At 42.5% G+C, this 20,712-nt stretch overlaps 1 protein-coding gene across 3 annotated transcripts in view; it reads right to left on the minus strand.

The window, feature by feature from the left end:
* Positions 1-7,852: 7,852 nt before the first annotated feature.
* Positions 7,853-20,712, minus strand: part of KIAA1958 (KIAA1958 ortholog) — a 148,441-nt gene continuing 135,581 nt past the window's right edge. For 2 of the 3 annotated variants that reach the window (XM_046022242.1, XM_046022243.1), the window contains one exon: positions 7,853-17,382. In XM_046022242.1, coding sequence (XP_045878198.1) covers positions 16,576-17,382 — 807 coding nt within the window. In that variant the 3' untranslated portion in view covers positions 7,853-16,575. The remainder of the gene's footprint in view (positions 17,383-20,712) is intronic. The other variant, XR_006820721.1, reaches the window with a different exon arrangement.

Below are 20,712 nucleotides of genomic sequence, written 5' to 3' on the forward strand. Positions count from 1 at the left end.
TCTTTCCACACTTGCCCCCACCCCCACCCCAGCCTTCCATCCCCCCACAATAGCTGAGATCATTCAGTACAGCAGCCAGAGTGAGGCTTGTGAAATGTAAGTGTGGCACCTGGGAAGATGCTCAGCATCTTTCCAAATGCTGGTCCAGCGATCATTAAGAAAATTCAAAGCAAGGGGCACCAAGGGGCACCTGGGTGGCTCAGTGGGTTAAAGCTTCTGCCTTCAGCTCAGGTCATGATCTCAGGGTCCTGGGATCGAGCCTTACATCAGACTCTCTGCTCAGCAGTGAGCCTGCTTCCTCCTCTCTCCCTCTCTGCCTTCTTGTGATCTCTGTCTGTCAAATAAATAAATAAATAAAATCTTTGAAAAAAAAAAAAGAGACAGAGAGAGAGAGGGGCGCCTGGGTGGCTCAGTGGGTTAAGCCTCTGCCTTCGGCTCAGGTCATGATCTCAGGGTCCTGGAATTGAGGCCTGCATGGGGCTCTCTGCTCAGCAGGGGGCCTGCTTCCCCCCTCCCCTCTGCCTGCCTCTTGGCCTGCTTGTGATTTCTCTCTGTGTCAAATAAATAAATAAAATCTTTAAAAAAAAAAAAAGAAAGAAAAGAAAAAATGCAAATCAAAAGCCACAGCAAGACCACACCACACCCACTAGGATGGCTACCATCAAAAACAAAAGTAAGTGTTGGTGAGGATGTGGAGAAATTGGAACCTCTGCGCGCTCTTGGTGAGAATATAAAATGGTGCAGCTGCCGTGGAAAAACGGTATGGTGGTTCTTCACAGTATCAAATACAGAATTGCCATTGGATAAGCAATTCCTCTTCTGGGCATAGACCCAAAAGAACTGAAAGCAGAGACTCAAACAGATATTTGTACACCTGTGTTCACAGCAGCATTATTCACAACAGCCAAAAGGTGGAAATTACGCAAATATCCATCAGCAGGTGAACGGATAAACAAAAAGTGGTGTACACATATAAGGGTCCTTAAAAAGAGTGAAATTCCGGTACCTGCTGCAGCACAGATGAACCTTGAAGCCATTACGCTAAGTGAAATAAGCCTGACACAAAAGGACAAATGTTGTGTGATGCCACTAATCCGAGGGAGCTAGAGTAGTCGGATTCATAGACACTGAAAGTAACAGTGGCTGCCAGGGGCTGGGAGGGAGGGGGACATGATGTTATTGTTTGATGGGTCCAGGGTTACAGAACAGAGGATGAAAAAGTTCTGGAAGTGGATCGTTGTGGTGGTTGCGCAACCACGCGAATGTACTTCATGTCACCAAACTCTTAACGCTTACAAATATTTAAAATGGTTGACTTTATGTATATTTTACCACAATAAATTTTTAAAAATATAAATAGGATCATGGCATTTTTCTTCGCTGATGAGTTTCCATTTCACTAAGAATAAAAGTCAAAATCTTTAATGGATTGCAAATACAACAAAATATTGTCAAATGAGTCTGGTCATTGGAACAAGAAGTTAGCTGAAAACAAAGTGAAGTTTTCCCTCCTTTGATCTTAATGTACTCTCGCTTTTCCCCTTGGAGTTGTTAAGTACTTCTACTGAGAGGCCGTCTATTGAAAATGGCCAATGATCAAAATGACATTTGCAATTTGAGCCAAAAGTATATGTGTTTCTGTCCCATTAGAGAACCAGTAGGTCTGAATGGTAGTCAGTGTCAGTCCCCGATCCAGAGCAATATCCTTGTTCTGGGCATCTTTGGTTAGGCAAACCAGCCTGGTCCATCAAACAAAAAATAGTTTGACCTGAGATGCTCAGCTGTTCCACTCTTCAGGAAGGTGATGATGTTTTCTTAGCCCCTGCTGTCTGCCTTAATGTCAAGCAAAAGCAACTTGGACAAGAGAGTCCTCTGGATACCTCTGGGACCTCAGGGCCTTTGCACTTGTTGTGCTCTCTACCTGGCATGCCCTTCTTCCTTATACCATGTAGATCTCTCCCTCAACAGCCTCTCGTCTTTACTTAAATGTCAGCTTTTCAAGATGCCTTCTTTGGCCACTATTTAAAATTTTATTTCCCTCTTCAGTACAACCTTGCTTAATTCTTCTCTGTGGCTCTTAGCACCTTATAAAATAGAATGTAATTTACTTCTCTATTTTGTTGATTGTCTGCCTTTCCTACTAGAATATAAGGGTGGTGAGGGCAGATGCTTTTATGTGTTCCTTTTTCCCCACTATCCCTAGTGCTTAGGACACTGCCTGACACATTATGGCAAGTGTTCAAATATTTTATTTTATTTTAAATATTTGTTTATTTGAGAGAGAGAGAGCCTGGGGGAGGGAGGGAGATGGAGAGAATCTCAAGCAGACTCTAGACTGAGTGCAGAGCCCAACACAGGTCTGAATCTCACGACCCTGAGATCACAACCTGAGCTAAAACCAAGAGTCAGGTGCTCAGCTGAGTGAGCCACCCACAGGCCGCAAGTGTCCAATATTTTAATGAATAAATAAGTCTGATCATCCGGAGGGAACAATGGCATCTGGTCCTCAGCAGTGGAGCTTTTCTGCAAGTGAAGTGTACACATGACCATACACAAAAAACAGCACCTATAATTCAGGGGGGTTTTCTAGACTCCCTGAAGCCCAGCCATGTGTGCCAGGTTAAAACCCACTGATCAAAAGTAATTTAGCTGGGACGCCTGGGTGGCGTAGTCAGGCGTCTGACTCTTGGTTTCTGCTCCAGTTGTGATCTCAGGGTCGTGATCTCTGGGTCATGATCTTGGGGTCATGAGATGGGGCCCACGTTGGGGACCACACTGAGCATGGGGTCTGCTTCAGATTCTCTGCCCAACTCCCTCATTCGCTCTCTCTCTAAATAAACAGAATCTTTAAAAAAAATTATAATTTAGCTGTTATCCGTCTTTGGATGCCTCTCCAGTGCAGCCTTTTGGAAACATCAATGCCACAGATGTGATTACTCCTGGGAGTCTCCCAGGAGACTCAGAGCCTTGCAATATTGTGGCAAATACAGCAAAGCTGGCAGCCGCAGTTCTGCTAAGAAAACAAGAGTGTGTGCCAGCCCGTCCTTTTTCATAACGGAGCTATTAATTCAAGTTAACTTAGGAAAACATCCAACAGGAGAAATACAGGCTCTGAGCAGCCACAGACTGAGGCGCTGCCCTCCATCTCCGGAGGCACAGACCTTCATTTGAAAACTGATCTCCCAGCTTCATCGCCCTGTGAGTCAAATGCTCACAGAAGCAAAGCTGCTCTCTTGGAGTCCGCTTGGCTCTTTGGGAACAAGAGATGGCGCAGAGTGACACTGATGGGCTTGTAGGTTCTGTTCAATGTTGCCAACTTCTGAGACAGCAGAAGCTGAGAGGACTGACGGCTCCTCAGAGGAGGCGCTCACATGTACAGCATGCCAGATAAAAACTGGTAAGAAAGAATTTTCCAGAAGAGCGGGTGATGGCAGAGGAGTGGGTAAAAGGCAGAGCCCCCCCCCCCCCAAGCAGAAAGTGAGCAGCGAGTAGGCACAGTGGCAGAGGGAGGGAGGGAGTGGTGTAACAGCACGAGCCAGCAATCCAGTTGGAGGCTTTGGAGCTTATCAGGAAGGCTTTGGAGAGCCGTTAAAGGAGCAAAGATAGAGTAAGATTTATATTTAGTGAAATTTTCCAAGGAAGCAGTGGAAGGTAGACTAGAGGGGGCAAGGAGACCATGGGTTGCTTTTAAATAATCATGGGGCAAAATGGTATGGATGACCAAGCTGGTGGCAGTGAGGAGAGTGGGAAGGGAAGAGATTCAAAGGATCTTAAGGTAGATAGAATTATCCTTTAATGGAATTATCCCTAATGTCCTAAAGCCTCCATTGTCTGGGATGAATTCATGCCTCTCCCCTGCACCTAGAACTTGTTTCTTAGGAATGATTTTGGCTGTTGTCCATATAGAGCAGAGTACTCGTTATGTACTTGAGTACTAGCACAGAGTACTAGTTAGGTATTGAGTCATTGTCTGCATTCTGTGGTTCAGAGGAAGGACCGCAGGTGAGAAAGGTTTGGGTAATGTATGCCTCCTTTAGCCCGTGGGAGTGGATGAGAGTACCCTGAGAAAGCATATAGGACTGCACTAGTGTCAATGAGAGAGTCAAGGCATGAGAAGCCTGGGAGAGAGTCTGAAGACACACTGGGAAAACCAGGAGACTGTGACACCTTAAATTCTCACAGAAGCCAGTGAAAGATAATCTTAGAATGGATGGGGGGGTGGTCACGCTCCTTCCTAATGTGTGGTTATTGTGTCACTGGTGATGATAGAGATGATTCTTGAAGAGATACATGGGGCAAGGTTTGAACAAAGGAGCTTCTCCTTTGTCCTCCTGGAGTTTGGGTCCCAGCATGGTGGCCCTTGGAAGCATTCTAGTTCACCAATCTGGACGCTCTTCAAACCCTCTCCTTTTGGGTCTTTATGGAATCTTCCTTATAAAGACATACTTGATTAAATCATTGGCTGTTGGTGATTGATTCAGCCTGCAGCTTGCAGTCTCTGTCCTCTCCGTGGAGATCAGAAGGTGAGACTAAAAGTTCTAACCCTGTCTTCATGGTTGGCTCCCCTACCAACCCCCATCTTTGGGGGATGTCCAAGAGTCACTTCTTGGAGTTTCTATGGGCAAACATCTTAAACTGCAATGGTGGTGTGTGTATTTCAAGTAATACAGCACTTATGTTATAAATAATAAGCATATCTGTTACTTATTTTTTATGGTCACTTCCTCCTCACCACAACCTTCTAAGATCACTATTGTTGACCCCTTTTAAAAGTGAAGAAATGGAAGCCCAGAGAGGTCAAATAACTTGCCCACATTCACAGAACTGGTAAGAAGCAGCGCTGGAATTGGAACCCGAGTGGTCTGATTTGAAAAACTCTGCTTAAAAGAAAGTTATTATTATTATTTTTTACTTTGAAATAGATTCCAGTAAAAAAACGAATTAATTTAAAGAAAGCGTCAAGTAAAATAATAGACTAAGTGAGCTCAGTTCTCACAATAGTTGCGGATGAGGTAGAAGAATGATGGACACTTGAGGAACTGTGGTCTGGCTGGAGACTCGCACTGAGAAATCATGAGTGACGTGAGCAAGCAAGAGAAATACGTGACTGTGGCCCAAACAAGTCGACACACGTCCTGAGACCACAGCACAAAAGGAAACATCTGGATCATACTGTTCTCCGCCTAGGGGGAGGTCAAACCGCATCCTTTCAATTCTGGGCCATGATCCTGGGCACAGACGGTAACAACAAACCACAAATACAGTATTAACTATTACCTACCACAAATGCCCTTGTTCTTGTGAGGGTTAGATTCCCTAATAAGGTCTTAAAAGATTCACGGGGTTTTTAAAATTCGGCCAGACTCTTCGACATTATGACCATAGTTAAGTGTGTTAGAAACATGCTAAATTACTTCCTTGATTGCATTTTGAGCATTTCAACAGCTGAGTACATTGTAAATACTCCAGCAGGAATTTTTATTTCTCATCATTATTTCTTTGGGATCCCTCGAGAAATACAAGAATCTTGTTTATTGCTGAAATATATCTTGTTTAATATCTTTCATGTCTGTCCCTGGTGTCGTACCAGCAAAGACGGGAGTGCAAATGTTGAGCAGAGGGAGACTGATACGGGGAAACAGAAAGGAAGAAAAGGAAAAGGAGATGTACTGGGGAAGGAAGATGGACGTACACCTCCTGGGGCTCCAGGTCCTCATCTCGGAGAGGGCAAGAAAATGGAGATGGAACAGACTGAATAAGCCAAACATACTGGTCACGAGATACTCCTCCAGGCCCTAGAAGATAATGTCGTAACACCTAAGAGAGAGCTAGGGAAGCCACTGGTGCACGTACCCACACTCCACACCCCTTGCTGGTTGGTGCTCACCTGAGCATTCTCTGGTCCTTGCAAGGTTTTTTTTTTTTTTTTCTTTTTCCCATTTTATTTATTTTTTCATCGTAACAGTATCTTTCAAGGTCTTGGTAGCACATAGTTTCCACTTCCTGGGAGTGTTTGTCCCCGAGGCCTAGAAAGCCACGTGCTGTCCCGGGCCCTTGGACCTTCATGCTCGGTGTGCAATCTCACGGCACCTTTAGCATGATCGGATCCTGTCTCAACCTGCACATCATAACTACAGCTTTCTTACAGCTGCCAGAACCAGCCCCCCAAGATTTCCACAGAGCTACTTTTCTGCATTAAAGGGAGAGAACAAAATGTATCCCATTTGGTAGGTCGCGTTACTAGGAACATTCGAATGCCATTGGAGCCAATCCTGCTCCAACCCAGCATTCTGGCCTGAAAATCGCCCTCAGGTGTTGGACGGGGGGGGGGTTGCTTACCTGGCTTTGCCAGCATCCTTACTCTCATCTCTCCTCGGGTCCTTCCTCTCAGCCAGGAGATTCTCTGATTATAAGAGATCCGTGAGGAGGGTTGCAGTATCTCCAGGCACTTGTTGGTTTAAACTCTTCCTTATAGAAAATTTCAAGCATATACAAAAGAACAGAGGAGAGTATAACAAACCCTCCTGTACCCCTTGACTGGCTTTAACAGTGCTCTTACTCTAGGCCAATTTGCGTATCTTCTACGTTTCCAACGACTCTACCCCGCCTAGATTATGTTGAAGCAAATCCTTAAGTCTTTTAGACTGCATCTCAAAAAGGCTCTTTAAAAAAAAAAATTGAATGCAGGTGTGTTTAAGCCTGGTTGTATGTGTATAAAATGCTGCTGCGTATATGCATTTTCCTGAGAAAATGGTCTATAGCTTTCATTATATTTTTAAACTGGTCCAGAAGTCTAAAATTTAAGAAATCATTGCTCTAAGTGGGACAATGAGAAGAGAGTCAGTCTGCCTGAGAGTCAATAATTCTCAATGAAAAACCTCATTTCACCATCATCGGCATGTTACCCATTTGGAAAGATTTTTCAGAAACTTGTGTTTTAGGAATGATTTAGAGCTGTAAATGTCTCTTTTAATGGTTTTCGGGATTAAATATACTCTCCCAAAACCAAAAATAATAATTTAGAGAGCAGAAAAACATTAATTAGAGGCACCTATATCACGGACGGTATAGAGTCACCTACAAGGGCTTTCCAAATTCCAAATGAGCTCCCAGCCGCCCAGTGAAGAAATCTGAGTTGGAGAACCAGAGGGAGGGTCAGCCAGAACAATTTCACTCGGGGCATGAGCTCAGGAGCATAGCCTCTGGGCAAGGAATCCTCAGAATGTCCTTACGTTGCTAACTACAAAGGAAAATGTTATTTCCAGGAATGTGATATGAAAATAAAAAAACATTCAGAAACCATACTTACTGCTGATTAAGTCCAAATAACTACGTTATTTTAATAAAACAGACATAAAATAGACATTAACTTTTTTATTTTCAAAAATCTGCGTTAAACAGTCAAGCTGCACATACATAAACCAAACAAGAACTTAAAAAAAAAAAAAAAAAAAAAAAACAGAAGCCCACAACCTTGCAAATTGTTAACAGACTACCAAATAGAGAGCTGGACTAGATGAACAAGGAAATCCTGTCCACCTCTGACGCTCTGTGACAGAAGACAGATGCCACCCGGGCTTTCACACACGTGGGCTCCCACGTGCAGTCGGGGAAGAAAGAAAAAGCTGAAAATGGTACATTAAATGCGTTCAAATTACTGACCGTTTCTTCTACTATTTAGAATGATGTTTCCAGTGTTAAGAAATGATGGATATCGGGGCACCTGGGTGGCTCAGTGGATTGAGCTGCTGCCTTCGGCTCAGGTCATGATCTCAGGGTCCTGGGATCGAGCCCCGCATAGGGCTCTCTCTGCTCCACAGGGAGCCTGCTTCCTCCTCTCTCTCTGCCTGCCTCTCTGCCTACTTGTGATCTCTCTCTCTGTCAAATAAATAAATAAAATCTTTAAAAAAGAAAAAGAAATGATGGATATCCTCCTCCACACTAAAAAAACAAAACAAGCAAAAAACCCAATCACCCCAACATACCCAGAACAGTGAAAACATTAGGACACAGCTTTGTTGCCATCATTTGGAACATACAGCCACATAGGAAATATTTAAAATTTTAAAGAAAAGCACTGCATTTCTCATCTAAGTTGTTATAGTGAACAGACTTTTGTCAGTCACAGCCAAGCAATAGGGGACCCTGGAAAAGGTTCACTTGGAAACTCTCCAGAAGAGACTCTCTCCATCTGGAAGAGGTTTGCTGTGCTACAGAATGAAAAAGGAAGCAAATGCAAAGCAACCTATTAAGCATTCTGTTGCTAAATTTAAAGCAAACATGCTGGTTGTGTTGAAAATTTAATTTAGAGTTTAAATTGCAAGGAAATTTGGGGGCACAGATAAACCTTTAGACTGCCAGGAAGGAACTGAGCATTAAGGCCAATGATACTCAACATTCCTGGGTCTTTTCAAGTCCTTCCAGTGCAAGCAAATGAAAAACCAAACAAAACAACCCAGCTTCAGTTCCATCGCTGACATGAGACTCCAGAAGTAATTAATTAGTTGGGCGGGTAGGGTGGTTAGCTGCTTCTATTCTCTTAATATCTGAATTTAAAACTTTGAGTCTAGCTAGGGAAAGCATGTCACTGCCCCAGGCCAGCTTCCTGCTGTTGAAACAGAACTTTCCTTACATTCTAAAACAAGGTTTGTTTTCCCTGGTTTTCTTTTTAAAACACAGATAAAGATTCCTTGATTTTCTAACTTGGCACCTGTTGCTAGTTCTGGATTTGAGGAAAGGGGACCAGCACAAGGGATTAACCTTGGCGAGTTCTAATCCAGGCTCTCAGACCCCTTGCCTCTTCTCACTGGGAAGTAAGAGAATCTCTCAGAATAGCATTTTGGGTGGAAGCAGAGGAAATTGAGGGCCATTTAAATTTTATTTGTAAGGAATGTATCTGAATTTTTTATTTATATGATCATGACAACACATCGCTTCAGTAATAAAAATGAAGGAACACGACGCTGTGATATGACAATTATTTTCACGTACATTTTCTTGAGTTAGGGAAGCCCATTTGCGTGAGGACTTTGGGCACTTTTAGATACGTGGCTTCCGGCCATATAACCTATTTAAGAGCATACATAGCCTTCTTCTCATGGGTAAATGATCTGATGTTTAATGCCCCAGAGTCCCTTGAAATTATATTAAGCAAAAATTGCTTTTTTAAACCAAACTTTGTAGGTTACAGGATGGTTTATTAGAATAATCCATAGGTGGTCTATTTCCCGAATGCTTGTCATAACTAAAAATCCTTTTGTATTTAATGTAGATCAAATTCCAGAATTCCACATTTCCCTCCAGAATTCCCTATTGTTTCCTGGCATTTGGTACTATAGAGCAGAAGGTTGAAGCCAGAAAGCTCTTTTGTTTTCTGATAGGCAACTTGTTACTTTCTGACAGGATTTTTCATTCTCTATCCTCGGTAGTTAAAATTTTTGCCAGGAGGTGCCTGGGTACGGGTCTCTTTTCCCCTTTTCGGGAGGTGGGGGCTGGAATGCAGCGAATCCTTTCACCCTACATACACAGATTTTCATTCTATTCAGGAAAGATTTCATTTTTGTAGGCTGATGATGTATTTTTTCCTCAACAGTTTTTCCATCAGGAAAGCAAAACTCAGGAATATTACCTAATGTTCCTAGTCTTCCAAATCCATTATCTTTTCCCATTGTTTCCATCTCTTACTCCTTTTGAAAGAACATGGGGAAGAAAATCTCAAGTCTGTCCTTCACATTATTGATTTGAGTGTTTCTAAACTCAGTCCTGTTCTTTTCTGCTTCCAGTGTGGATTGTAATCTATGCTTTTAGCTTCCTTGCAATTTCTCTTTCTAATCTCTCTTCTTTTTCATTTTATTCTAGCGCCTTTTTCTCTAAACCCACGCCCCGTCTGAGGTAATGATTGCCGCGCGGAAGCAATTCTTCTGTTCTTTCAGTTACAACAAGAAGAGTCCTCTCATTTTCTTTTGTCTTGCAGTAGACAGCTTTCATTTCCAAATGCTCTTGGAAGCTGTTTGTTTTCCTTGGTTCAGTCATTTTTTAAATATACACCCCACTTTTTTTTTCTTTCTGTTCTCATTCTTAAATACAATCCTCTTCCCGATCCAGTATCTGCCCATGGTTGTGCTGTCTCCATGAGAATGTTTTCTCTTTTGTGGGTATATGGCACGGTGGATAAAGTAGTATGCATATTTCCAAGTCCAATTTCAAGTTTAATGCTTTGCTATTGAAGTGCCTTCCCATTCCTTCCTACTGTTTTCTGGATCTCTGAACTAATATCATACATGAAAAAATCACAGTATTTGCATATTCTGCTACTTATTTGTATCTGCCTTCACCTAAAGGACATTTTTCACAGAATGCACCATGCCTCTAAGAAATCTTTCTGCTTTCTGCTCACATTTTAGCCCTAAGGTTTGGAGTCCTGGGCAGAATGAAGAGGAGGGGGAGCAGGGAGAAGGCAGAAGGGGTGGGATATAGAGAATCTTCATGGTCTCTGCCATCTGTTTAAGAGGTAGGATCAGTCAGTTATTTCTCTGGGAGATCTGATCCTGAGTAAGCAGGCAGACACCGTTGGTGAAGAAAACAAGTTACTAAATATCTTTCAAAGTTCTTATTTCTCAGCATGTCCATTTCATGACATGAAGCCAGAGAAAATCCCGAGCTACCCCCTGGAAGATTTTGCCTCAACCCAGCACCGTATGCCTCGTAACTTGTACCAATTCCATCTAGATTCTAGAACAGAGATTTGGCCTTCTTTGGAGATTTTTATGAGTGTTTCTTTGGGACGTTAGGAGTTCAGTGGGGGCTTCTGCTAGCCACATGTCATTCTGTGAGATGCATTCAGTAATTTGTTTTTAAAAATCCAAATCTTCCCAATGATGGTATGGAGGAAAGAGTTTTGGATTAATGTTCTGGTCCTGAATCTATTTACTGTCTTGCTGACCTTGGACGGCCCCTCAGATATCTCTGGGCTTCCACTTCCTTATTGGTAAAATGAGGGAATTTGACTACATGATCTCAGTCAGTTACTTATAACCTATTGTTTTTTATAAGTCTCCAAAGCAGAAAATAAACATGCCCAGATAAAGGAAAGAAGAATAGAAAACAAATGACTAGGTAAGTATATTTTGCTATGAGGGTGCTTTAGCCTAAAGATTATAAAAATCCTTTGACATCAAAATTTTAAAAAAAGAAAAAACATGCACATATAATTGTGACATAGGTTAGGAAGCCTTTTACATTTTAGGCAATGATACCAGTGTCAAGACAGGTACATTTAGTAAAGTATTTGCCTTTTATTAGAAAAATTGGCACGACCGTCTGCCCTTTAGGGTAGATAATAGGTAATACAAGTTATTTATTGGATAAAGACAAAAAGTTTTCAATATGCAGAATGTTCACAGAAAACCATCAGGCTTTCCAGAACTACTAAAACATACCAAGTGACCAATCAGTTAGTAAGAGAGTACATAAGAGGTGTGTCACTGTATAACTTGAGAAATGAAGTGTTTCCTAAACAGACAGAAGTTGCGTTTACTTTTTTTAAAGTTCTGTGATAAATGGACCCTCTGTAGCTCCAAAGAAGTCAGTTTTGTCTCACGAATTGAACACTGGATTTGGAGTCAGAAGACCTGGCTTCAGACTTAAGTTCTCCAATTTATAAGCGGGGTAAGACTTTGAGAAATTTAACTTCTCTGAGCCTTGGGTTTCCCAGTAAGTAACATGGGAATACTTAGACCTACCTTGCAGAGCTGTTGTGAAATTAGATGAAAATATGAGGCAGCTGTGAGAAAGTACTTACCACAATGTTAGTCAAATGAGAACCTTCTAGAAACTTTTTTGAACTGTAACAATAACGGCAGTTAAATGTAAATTAATCAAATCAGTTATCTTGACCATAAAATATTTAGGAGCTCATTCTCCTCTCATTGTGGGGGAGGGATCTATCTAAATGCTTTTAATAGTAATGGAAGCAATATGCATCTAATATAACCCGTGATCTTTTGCTTTGTTTTGTTTTAACAAATATTTCCTGAAATTAAGTTCCATATTAGCTGCATTAGATGAATAAAGCACTTTAATTGAGCACAGAAATCTGATTCTGGTCAACCAACTAAACATGAGAGACATCTCCGGATTTCTTGGACGATGAAGAACTAGTAGTACATAAAATCATCATGGTAATAAGCAAACTTTGCCAGAAGGATGGGTAGCCTCCCTCAGAGAAGTTTTGGGAAATCCTGTGATGTCAGAATTCATGGACACAGAATACATAGGAATTCCCAGAGATAAGTCAATCAAAGGCCTTTTCTTCTCTCAGGAAGGGAGCGTGTCCTTAGGTTGCCACCAAACTCCCACTCTACTAAGGAGATTAATTCCCATGGGGGAAAAAAAAACCAAAGATTTTTAAGAACAATGATTAATCCCCTGGATGTTTTTCTTTTAATACAGAGCATTAAAAACTCAACCCCAAAGCAAAAACATGTAAAGATATATGTGAACTTGACACTTTTAATATATTCTTCTGCTCAGCACTGTTAACTGTTTCTAAATGCGCATGGGCCCTAACTTAGACAAAATTGGATCACATGTAGAGAAAATGAGGTGACTTTGAGGTCTCTGTCGTTTGCATTTATCAATGCCTAAAGGTAAACTGGTTACTAGGTCAAAAACCAGATTTCAGTAATGACAAAGAGATGCCTTTTGATAAACATAATGCTTAAATATCCTGTTTATTTTATTGAAGTAATTAAACTGATTAATTAGCCTAAACTGAGAAAGTAATCAACATGTTGCTGCCTAGAGATAGCAAAAAACAGTTTTAAAATCTGTGAAACCTGACAATTCAAGAAAACTATTTTTTCAAAAGAAAGTGTTCCAGTAGAGTGAGAAGCTCTTAAAATGTAGGAGATCCACTATATGACCTTGAGGAATTAGGAATTTTGCTTCCGAGTTCTGCCACTCCCTAACTGTATGGGCTTCAGGAATTGTAACACTGTTCAGGCTGGAGGTGATCCACTCCAGTGATCCCACCCCATCACCGATGGAAGTGAGACAGAACCACGGAGGAGGGAAGGAGCTCCTAGTCCAGTTCTCTTTCTACTACTCCAAGAGGCTTCAGCTTCCACATGAATGTTATCTTGTCCAGATTCTCCCAGTGACTGTCTTTGAACATGCTGGGACATAGTGCTTGATCCTTTTAATAAGGCCGAATTGAAATAAGTAATAGAATTTCACATTTCTTCAAATACCCATTTATCAGTCAGAGCAGGATTAATGCAGCACATAATCCAAGGAGAGCTGGAAAATGCCACACGACCAAGGAGACCATTTCTTTCACAACTTTGGTTAGGTTCTTCCATAATACTCCCCTTTGCAAACACAAGAAACAATGCAAAAGCTTTCTCATCAAGCCTCTTAAGGCATCTCCATTCTTCACGTGTTTTTGCTTACAGCTGAGGTAACAGGGCTTGGCTGTGTTGGAGGTAGAATTTATGGGCATACATGTGACCAGATTATCAGGTTTGGTTTCCTCTTCAAGTTTAACAGTTTAAATGAGGGAGAATCTCCACGATGGAAGAAATAATTGACATGACGCAGATTCGTTGAATAATATTAATTATTACTATTACCAAAACTTGTAGCTGAAATAGCTAACATATAGTGCATGCTTACTGTGCACCCTGTGCTGTGTTACCCTTTCACGGTTAACGGGATCATACACTTCCGAGGGGAGACCTGTTAGATTCTGGAGGGGAGCTATCAAGCAAGCAGGGCTCGTGTTAGAGCAGACGCAGAAGGTGCTGTGGGCAAGAGCGCGCCCAAAGCACCCCACAGGTCCTCCCTAACACCTGCAGCTCCACTGTTCCTGACGCCGAGCCAGAGGCAACTTGTGCTTCGGTGAGCTTGGGAGCTCCTGATACGCGTTGCCACTTTTGAGTAAAATAAATAAATAAATAAATAAAGGTAAGTGGAGAAAATGCCCTTAATCTTCCCCCACCTCCTTCCTTCTCTTGGGATTCTCCCTTCTCCTGGCTTAGGCAAGAGTGGAAAATCATGGCGTCCTCCAGCGGGCACGCGTGAGGGTGGCTGGAAGGGCTGACTGCCCGCGAGAACTAGCTACTCCGGCCCCGCTTCAGCTCCTCTGAGGACGGACATGGCCATACAAAGAAGAGGGGCTCTGCCACCTTAGCAGGTTTACCAGGCATCACCACACACACATCTGAAGCGTGTGTCGCATACATACATCTCACGCAAACACGGAACAAAGTACCTCGTTAACCGGTGGCACAGAGTAGCACCTGCTAAATCTAACTCCCCGTCCCGGAGGTGGGGCACGAAACGCGTGGCATTTAGGATGCTGAGATGCAATGCTCTCGTTCCATCGGGTATCAGTGAAGTTTCCACCTCCTGGTTTTTTATTCAGTCAGTCACCTCAGAACTCTGGGATTTACAGCACATCAAACAGTGAGAAGCAACAAATGTGAGGCAGAGGTGGTGCTTCAGCTGAGGAAAAGCCGCTGTCAACAGAAGGATGACAACCCCTGGATCGGTTATTGCTACTTACGGACGTTTTGAAATCTGAAAAGATCAGGGATTCCTAATGGCCATTTCCTCTTGCATCTATTTAAAATAAAAATGGAGGTTTTATTTAATGAGGCTGCAGGCTCTATCTGCCCAAGAGTTCACATGGGGTGTATTTCTGTTTAAGTGCAGAACTGACAGGAAAGATCACCACCTGCTTTCCACAAACAAAATTTCCTTTGGGTGTTTAGCAAACTAAGGAAAACTATACCTAATGCTTTGTGTCTCTTCTTTAAGCAAAACCCTAAAACCACTACAGGAAATCACAACAGAATAATATGCAGTATCAAGTCATAACACTGATTATTAAATCAGAGTTACTTATATACACGGAGACATACCGAAATTAACCCATACTCAGGAAAGATCAACTAGTAAACAAAATTATTCATGTTCAGTTTAACTAAAAAGGGAACAACATTAAACCTTAAGGCAGCATTGGCTGAGTCTTTTCTGGTAAAAGAAGTATTACATATTTCAACGACTGGTGAATGATTTTTAAGAACAATTAATTAAAATAAATACTACAGTAATGTTTTGAAAAAGAACTAGGACTGATTTTAGGACTCTTGCAACATGAATTTATACTGGAATTTCAATTTTGGATTAGAAAGCACACGCAGGAACATAATCTTGTAGCAGTCTTTCTTCAAATACAACATAAAGATTCCTGGAAATTATTGTTATTATTGATTTGCACTCTTTGGGCTCCTTTTTTTCTTGTCATTCAGAGTCGTTACCAGAAAATTCTGCTCATGTTTCAATAACATGTGGTCAGGCTGCAGTTTACTTGAGTGCATCAATGCTCTGATTTTTACACATGTGTCCTTAGTGCCGAATCTGCTTACCTGACAGGCTGTCTCCGTCATCATGGCCCATGCATTGGTGCCAGCCTAGAATGATGACATCTGTCATTGCGGAAAAAAAGTCAAACTTTGATAAAACATATCCTAACTGCTTTCATAAACACGTTTGGGCATTTGCTTTCTTTGCAGCTTGCTTTGTTGGATTTTCCGGGTGAAGCCTGAAAATTACCTGTGGTCATTTAACAAATCTGGGGCTAGATGCTGACGGCACAACTGTATGACACAAAGGACAGATTTTAAAAATTCCAAAAAAAGGTTCAAATGAAAATAGCTTTCACGTGGTGCTGAGGAAGAACACGTAGGCACTTCTGCTTCAGGAGGTTTTCATATTTTGATCACAGATCGCTTTTTCCAAGCCACTTCTGGAAATTCCCTCATGGTACAAACCACCCAGTTCACTGGAAACCTTGCTCTCCTAAATATCGTCTGGTGCATTCATCTTTTTCCATAAAATTAAAATTGTCCCCGTTGACACAGGGATCAAGTTGCTCCCCGTGCTGAGAGCAGTGGGGGCGGCCCCCATCTCCCCATCAGCACTCCCGAGTGCAGCCCCACCAGCTTCTAGCAGGCAAAGCTGCTTGCTCTGCAGAACCAAGCTATCCATCAACGAAACAGACAGAGGAGTGTCAAGTGCAATTTTTCTCCTGGAAATAGTTAACGTGTCTGCCTCTCTCCTTCCAGTTCCTTATTGTGAGTGTAATTCAACAAAGTATATATAGTCTTCATAACATTCTAAAGCTACTAGGCTACTGGGAATATTTTTTAATGACTACTTAAACAGTCTCCTTTATTCTTTTTTTTTTTTTTTTTAAGAAAATCTGTGCTAAAAAGGCACTAAATGAACTTCCTCACTCTTGTTTATGGAGCAGTTATACATGGTGTTAGCTTCTATAATTTAACAAAGGTGACACACAGTTGGATAAAATACCCTAATCACTCAGACTCCTCTACTTTCAGTTACAAAAACACACCCGAAGTCGAAGAAATATCAGGTCACCCCGCCAGAGACCAGCCTGACCTTGAGGTCACCGTCACTCGCTGCCACCTCAGAGCTCTGGCCCTGCTTGCCTGAGGGAACCCTTGCCCCTCAGGGTGAGCAGGGCAGTGGCCTGGGCCCAGGGGAGACTCACTGACAGCAACTGTGGGAGCCGAGCCTCCTGGAGACCTGAGTAAATGAGACAAAGGTGAAGTTCTCACAGTTTTCCAGCTTGACCTTCTTGGCTAAGTTGGGGACGATCCCCCGAAGAGACCGCAGGCCCATCCTCTGCTCCTCGTACCACACGCTACCCGTGTCTGTGGCCTCCTTCCTGGCCGTAAGGTAGAACGGGGACTTGGCCTCCATTTGCGTGGGCGGCCGGTGGATGTACATGTACTTGTAGAGGAGGCAGTAAGGGCACTGCTTGTGGCCCCTGGAATGCTCGTGGTAGATTTTCCCGTGGCATACTCTAGTGGAACCACTCCGGCTCTCCCGTTTGACACTGTCTGTCCGGGCAAAATAGGGCTGGTTCTGGGGGTCTTTGAGCAGCTCAATGTCACCGTACATCAGATCTGCGTGTTCCTGCAGTGTCCGCATGTTCAGATACTGGCTGTTGTACTTGACCACGGTGGACAGCAGAGTGATAGGGCTGTCATCCCCCAGACACCCTGCCTGCCACATCTCCTCCTCATCGGAAAGAGAGAAGTAGACAATATTGCGAGAACGAGCACCTGACATCCCTGCCTTACTCAGCACCCACAGCTTCTCCTTGAGTTTCTTGGTGGAAGAACTGAAGGTGCTGCTGGTGATGGAGAAGCCCACGCCTGCATTCTTCAGGATGCGGTCCAGGCCGCGGCGAATGGCGTGCAGCGAGGTGGCCAGGAAGTCGGAGCCATCACTCTTCTTAACGGTGACATAGAAATTCTCGAGCAGCTCATTCAACTTCGCCGCAGGGATCTCAAATGAGACAAACACTGAGGTTACACATTGGAGGACACCCAAAGAGCCAGACCCCTTCCTTCTCCGCGTCCTCCCAGGGGCTGTATTGTGGACGGGACATTTTGTGGCCTCTAGAGGGTTGATTCCTAGCCTGAAACAGTGAAAGAACTTCAAATGGAAGATCTTGGTTCCATACTTGGAACCACAGTGTTTCAAGCAGCAAAATGGGACAAAATAAAGACCTTCTCAAAGGATTACTGTGACACCTAAATAAAGGAAGGGGCATGGAAGGGTTTTAAATAGTGGAGAACACACACACGTATGCATACATAAATATACATGTATTTACTAATTATGATTATTGGCCTTTGTAACTTGAACAATTCTATTCCCCTCCAGAAAGGGTTCCTTTTCTTTTCTAGAAAATCATTTCCTTTTCTCTCCTTCACTAAAATCCAAACATTCTCTCTAAAGAATTTGTGAACCAAATTTACAAACTCTGAATTCTCCCAGCATCAATTTCCTCAAAATCTGCCATACTATTGGGTCCTACGGGCACTAAACACAGTGCTTGGGGAAAGACGATGGGTATGTCAGGGCTGCACAGCAAGTTCATGACCTTAATTCTTCACTTAAATGTATCTGAACAGGCCCTGAAATATCACTGGTTTAATGACCCAACTCTGTTGCAATAACAATACTTTTTCAAAAAGTAGGAAAAGCTTAATGACTACACTGACAACTAGAGAGAGCTCCTCACTTGGATATGTTGGGAGAAGGAAGCCCAGACATTAAGAGAGTTCTCTTTCTTTCTTTCTTTCTTTTTTTAGCTTTTTTAAAGAAAGATTTTATTTTATTTGAGAGAGTAGGTGTGCTCGCACAGTGGGGTGGGTGAAGGGAAGGGGCAGAGGGAGAAGTAGACTCCCCGCTGAGCAGGGAGCCCAACTAGGGCTCCATCCCAGGACTCTGGGATGATGACCTGAGCTGAAGGCAGATGCTTAACTCACTGAGCCACCCAGGTACCCAAAGAGCTTTATTTTCAAGAGAGAGCTAGAGGGATGCCTAGGTGGCTCAGTCAGTTGAGAGGCTGCCTTTGGATCAGGTCACAATCTCAGGGTCCTGGAATCGAGTCCTGCATTGGGCTCCTTGCTTGGTGGGGGGCCTGCTTTTCCCTCTCCCTCTGCCTGCTGCCCCCCCTTCTTAGGCTCTCTCTCTGACAAATACATAAGTAAATAAGTAAATTTAAAAAAAAAGAGGGAGCTAGAAAGAGAAAACCAGACTTTCCTCATAGTCCTTTCAGGCCAAGTACATGTTCTAGGACAAAAGAAAGTCTCAATAGGGACGCCTGGGTGGCTCAGTTGGTTAACCGTCTGCCTTCGGCTCTGGTCATGATCTCAGGGTCCTGGGACTGAGCCCCACATCAGCTCCCTGGAACTCAGTGGGGAGTCTGCTTCTCCCTCTGCCCTCCCCCCCCCTTGTGCTTGTGCTCTCTCTGTCTCTCAAAAATAAATAAAATCTTAAAAAAAAAAAAAAGAAGTAAAAGAGCTGGAGATCCCCAAAATAGAGTGACAAGATTGTCAGAGATGTATATTACTTCTAAGGAGGTGGTTTTATGGAGTCTATTTAGCTTTTGTACTTAAACAGCTTTGGAGCACAAGAAAGAGAAAGGGTCTTCATTTTTCTTGAATTCGAATCTAACATACATGAAAAAAAGCATATGAATATAAACAAGCTATTTTCATTTAGCACAGTGCCCTGTTAAGTAAGACAGGTGCATGTTATAACCTTGGAAAACGAGCACAAGGCTCTGATACACAGCTCTGATACGCACAAAGAGCAATTTACATGGTACCACACAAAACAAGGACTGCCTATGTTATCAAATCACATTCACAACTGCAGGAAAGCAATACTACATCAAGACAAGTAGTGATTGTTGCAGAGTGTAAGGATGATTCAATCTTAATACATATGTTAATATAATGGACTTACTCATAGAGAAAGTAATACGAACTTGCTAATTACTGAAAACTTACTTGAAAGTTTGATATCCATTTCAAATTTTTAAGATTTCAAATTAAACTTAGATTGGAAGGAAAAATACTTTTACTACAATGAGTATTTTACAGACAAGAACTATAAAAATTATACCTCAGATGGAAACATTAGAATGGTTTCTTTATAAAGTCAGGAATAGGATGAGCTTGCTGAATATCTGATACTGTATGTGTGTAACAGTCGTCTGGAGGTTCTAGCAAACCAGGCAAGACAAGAAAAAAAATTACATACATGCATACGTATGTATACGTGTATATACTAAAGGAAAAAGATAAAATATAATTATTTTCTTTTTTTAAAGAAGATTTTATTTATTTACTTGACAGAGAGAGAGATCACAAGTAGGCAGAGAAGCAGGCAGAGGGGGTGGGGGAAGCAGGCCCCCTGCTGAGCAGAGAGCCCGAAGTGGGGCTCGATCCCAGCACCCGGGATTATGATCTGAGCTGAAGGCAGAGGCTTAACCTACTGAGCCACCCAGGCACCCCAAAATATAATTGTTTTCTGATCATCTGATTGTTGGTCTAGGAAACTCCAAGAGATTCAGCTAAAAAGTCATCAGTAGGGCATACATACAGTATATGAAAAGCAACAACTTTCTTAGACACCGGTAAAAACCTGTCCAAATAACCATGACTCTCAAACTCAACTGGTTTCAGATTTTTATGTTGTCACTTGCAGCTCCCTACTAGCAGGTGTTAACCTCTCTTCATATTAGGTGGGATTTGTTTGGTGCCAAGAGCTAAGCCACATTTGAACAAGCCTAGCAAAGAGCGAAGTCAGATTTAGTGGACTCCAAGACCATCTAAGTCAGTGAGGCAGCAGCCTAGAGGGAGATGGGTCAGTGAGGATCTGATCACACTTGTGAAAAGAACCAGCAGGGAAAATACTAGGTGGAACTCACACGCTAGCTACAGAGTGAGGCTGGCAGTGTGCACCCTGTTTATTTAGATGGCATTCTGAAGTCCGGTTTGACTCCTTTCTTTCTCCCTTGAGCACATGACTAATTTGAGGCTCACCAGCTGCCAAACCATGATCAAGAGCTCTTACCCCACCTTGTCTGCTGCCAGCTATATCTAACTTTCTTTTTTTAAAGTCAGCTCCACACCCAGTGTGGGACTTGAACTCACGAGATCAAGAGTTACATGCTCTACCAATTGAGACAGCCAGGTGTCTCTTTTATCTATCGTTAAAGACACATCTAGATTAAAAATATCTTGCATTGAGACCAAGAAAATGAGATTAAAGAATATGGGCTTTGATACCACAATTCCTTCTTCTTACTAAATATTG

The sequence above is a fragment of the Meles meles genome, chromosome 11 (assembly GCF_922984935.1).
Source record: "Meles meles chromosome 11, mMelMel3.1 paternal haplotype, whole genome shotgun sequence".
NCBI classification, from domain to species: domain Eukaryota; kingdom Metazoa; phylum Chordata; class Mammalia; order Carnivora; family Mustelidae; genus Meles; species Meles meles.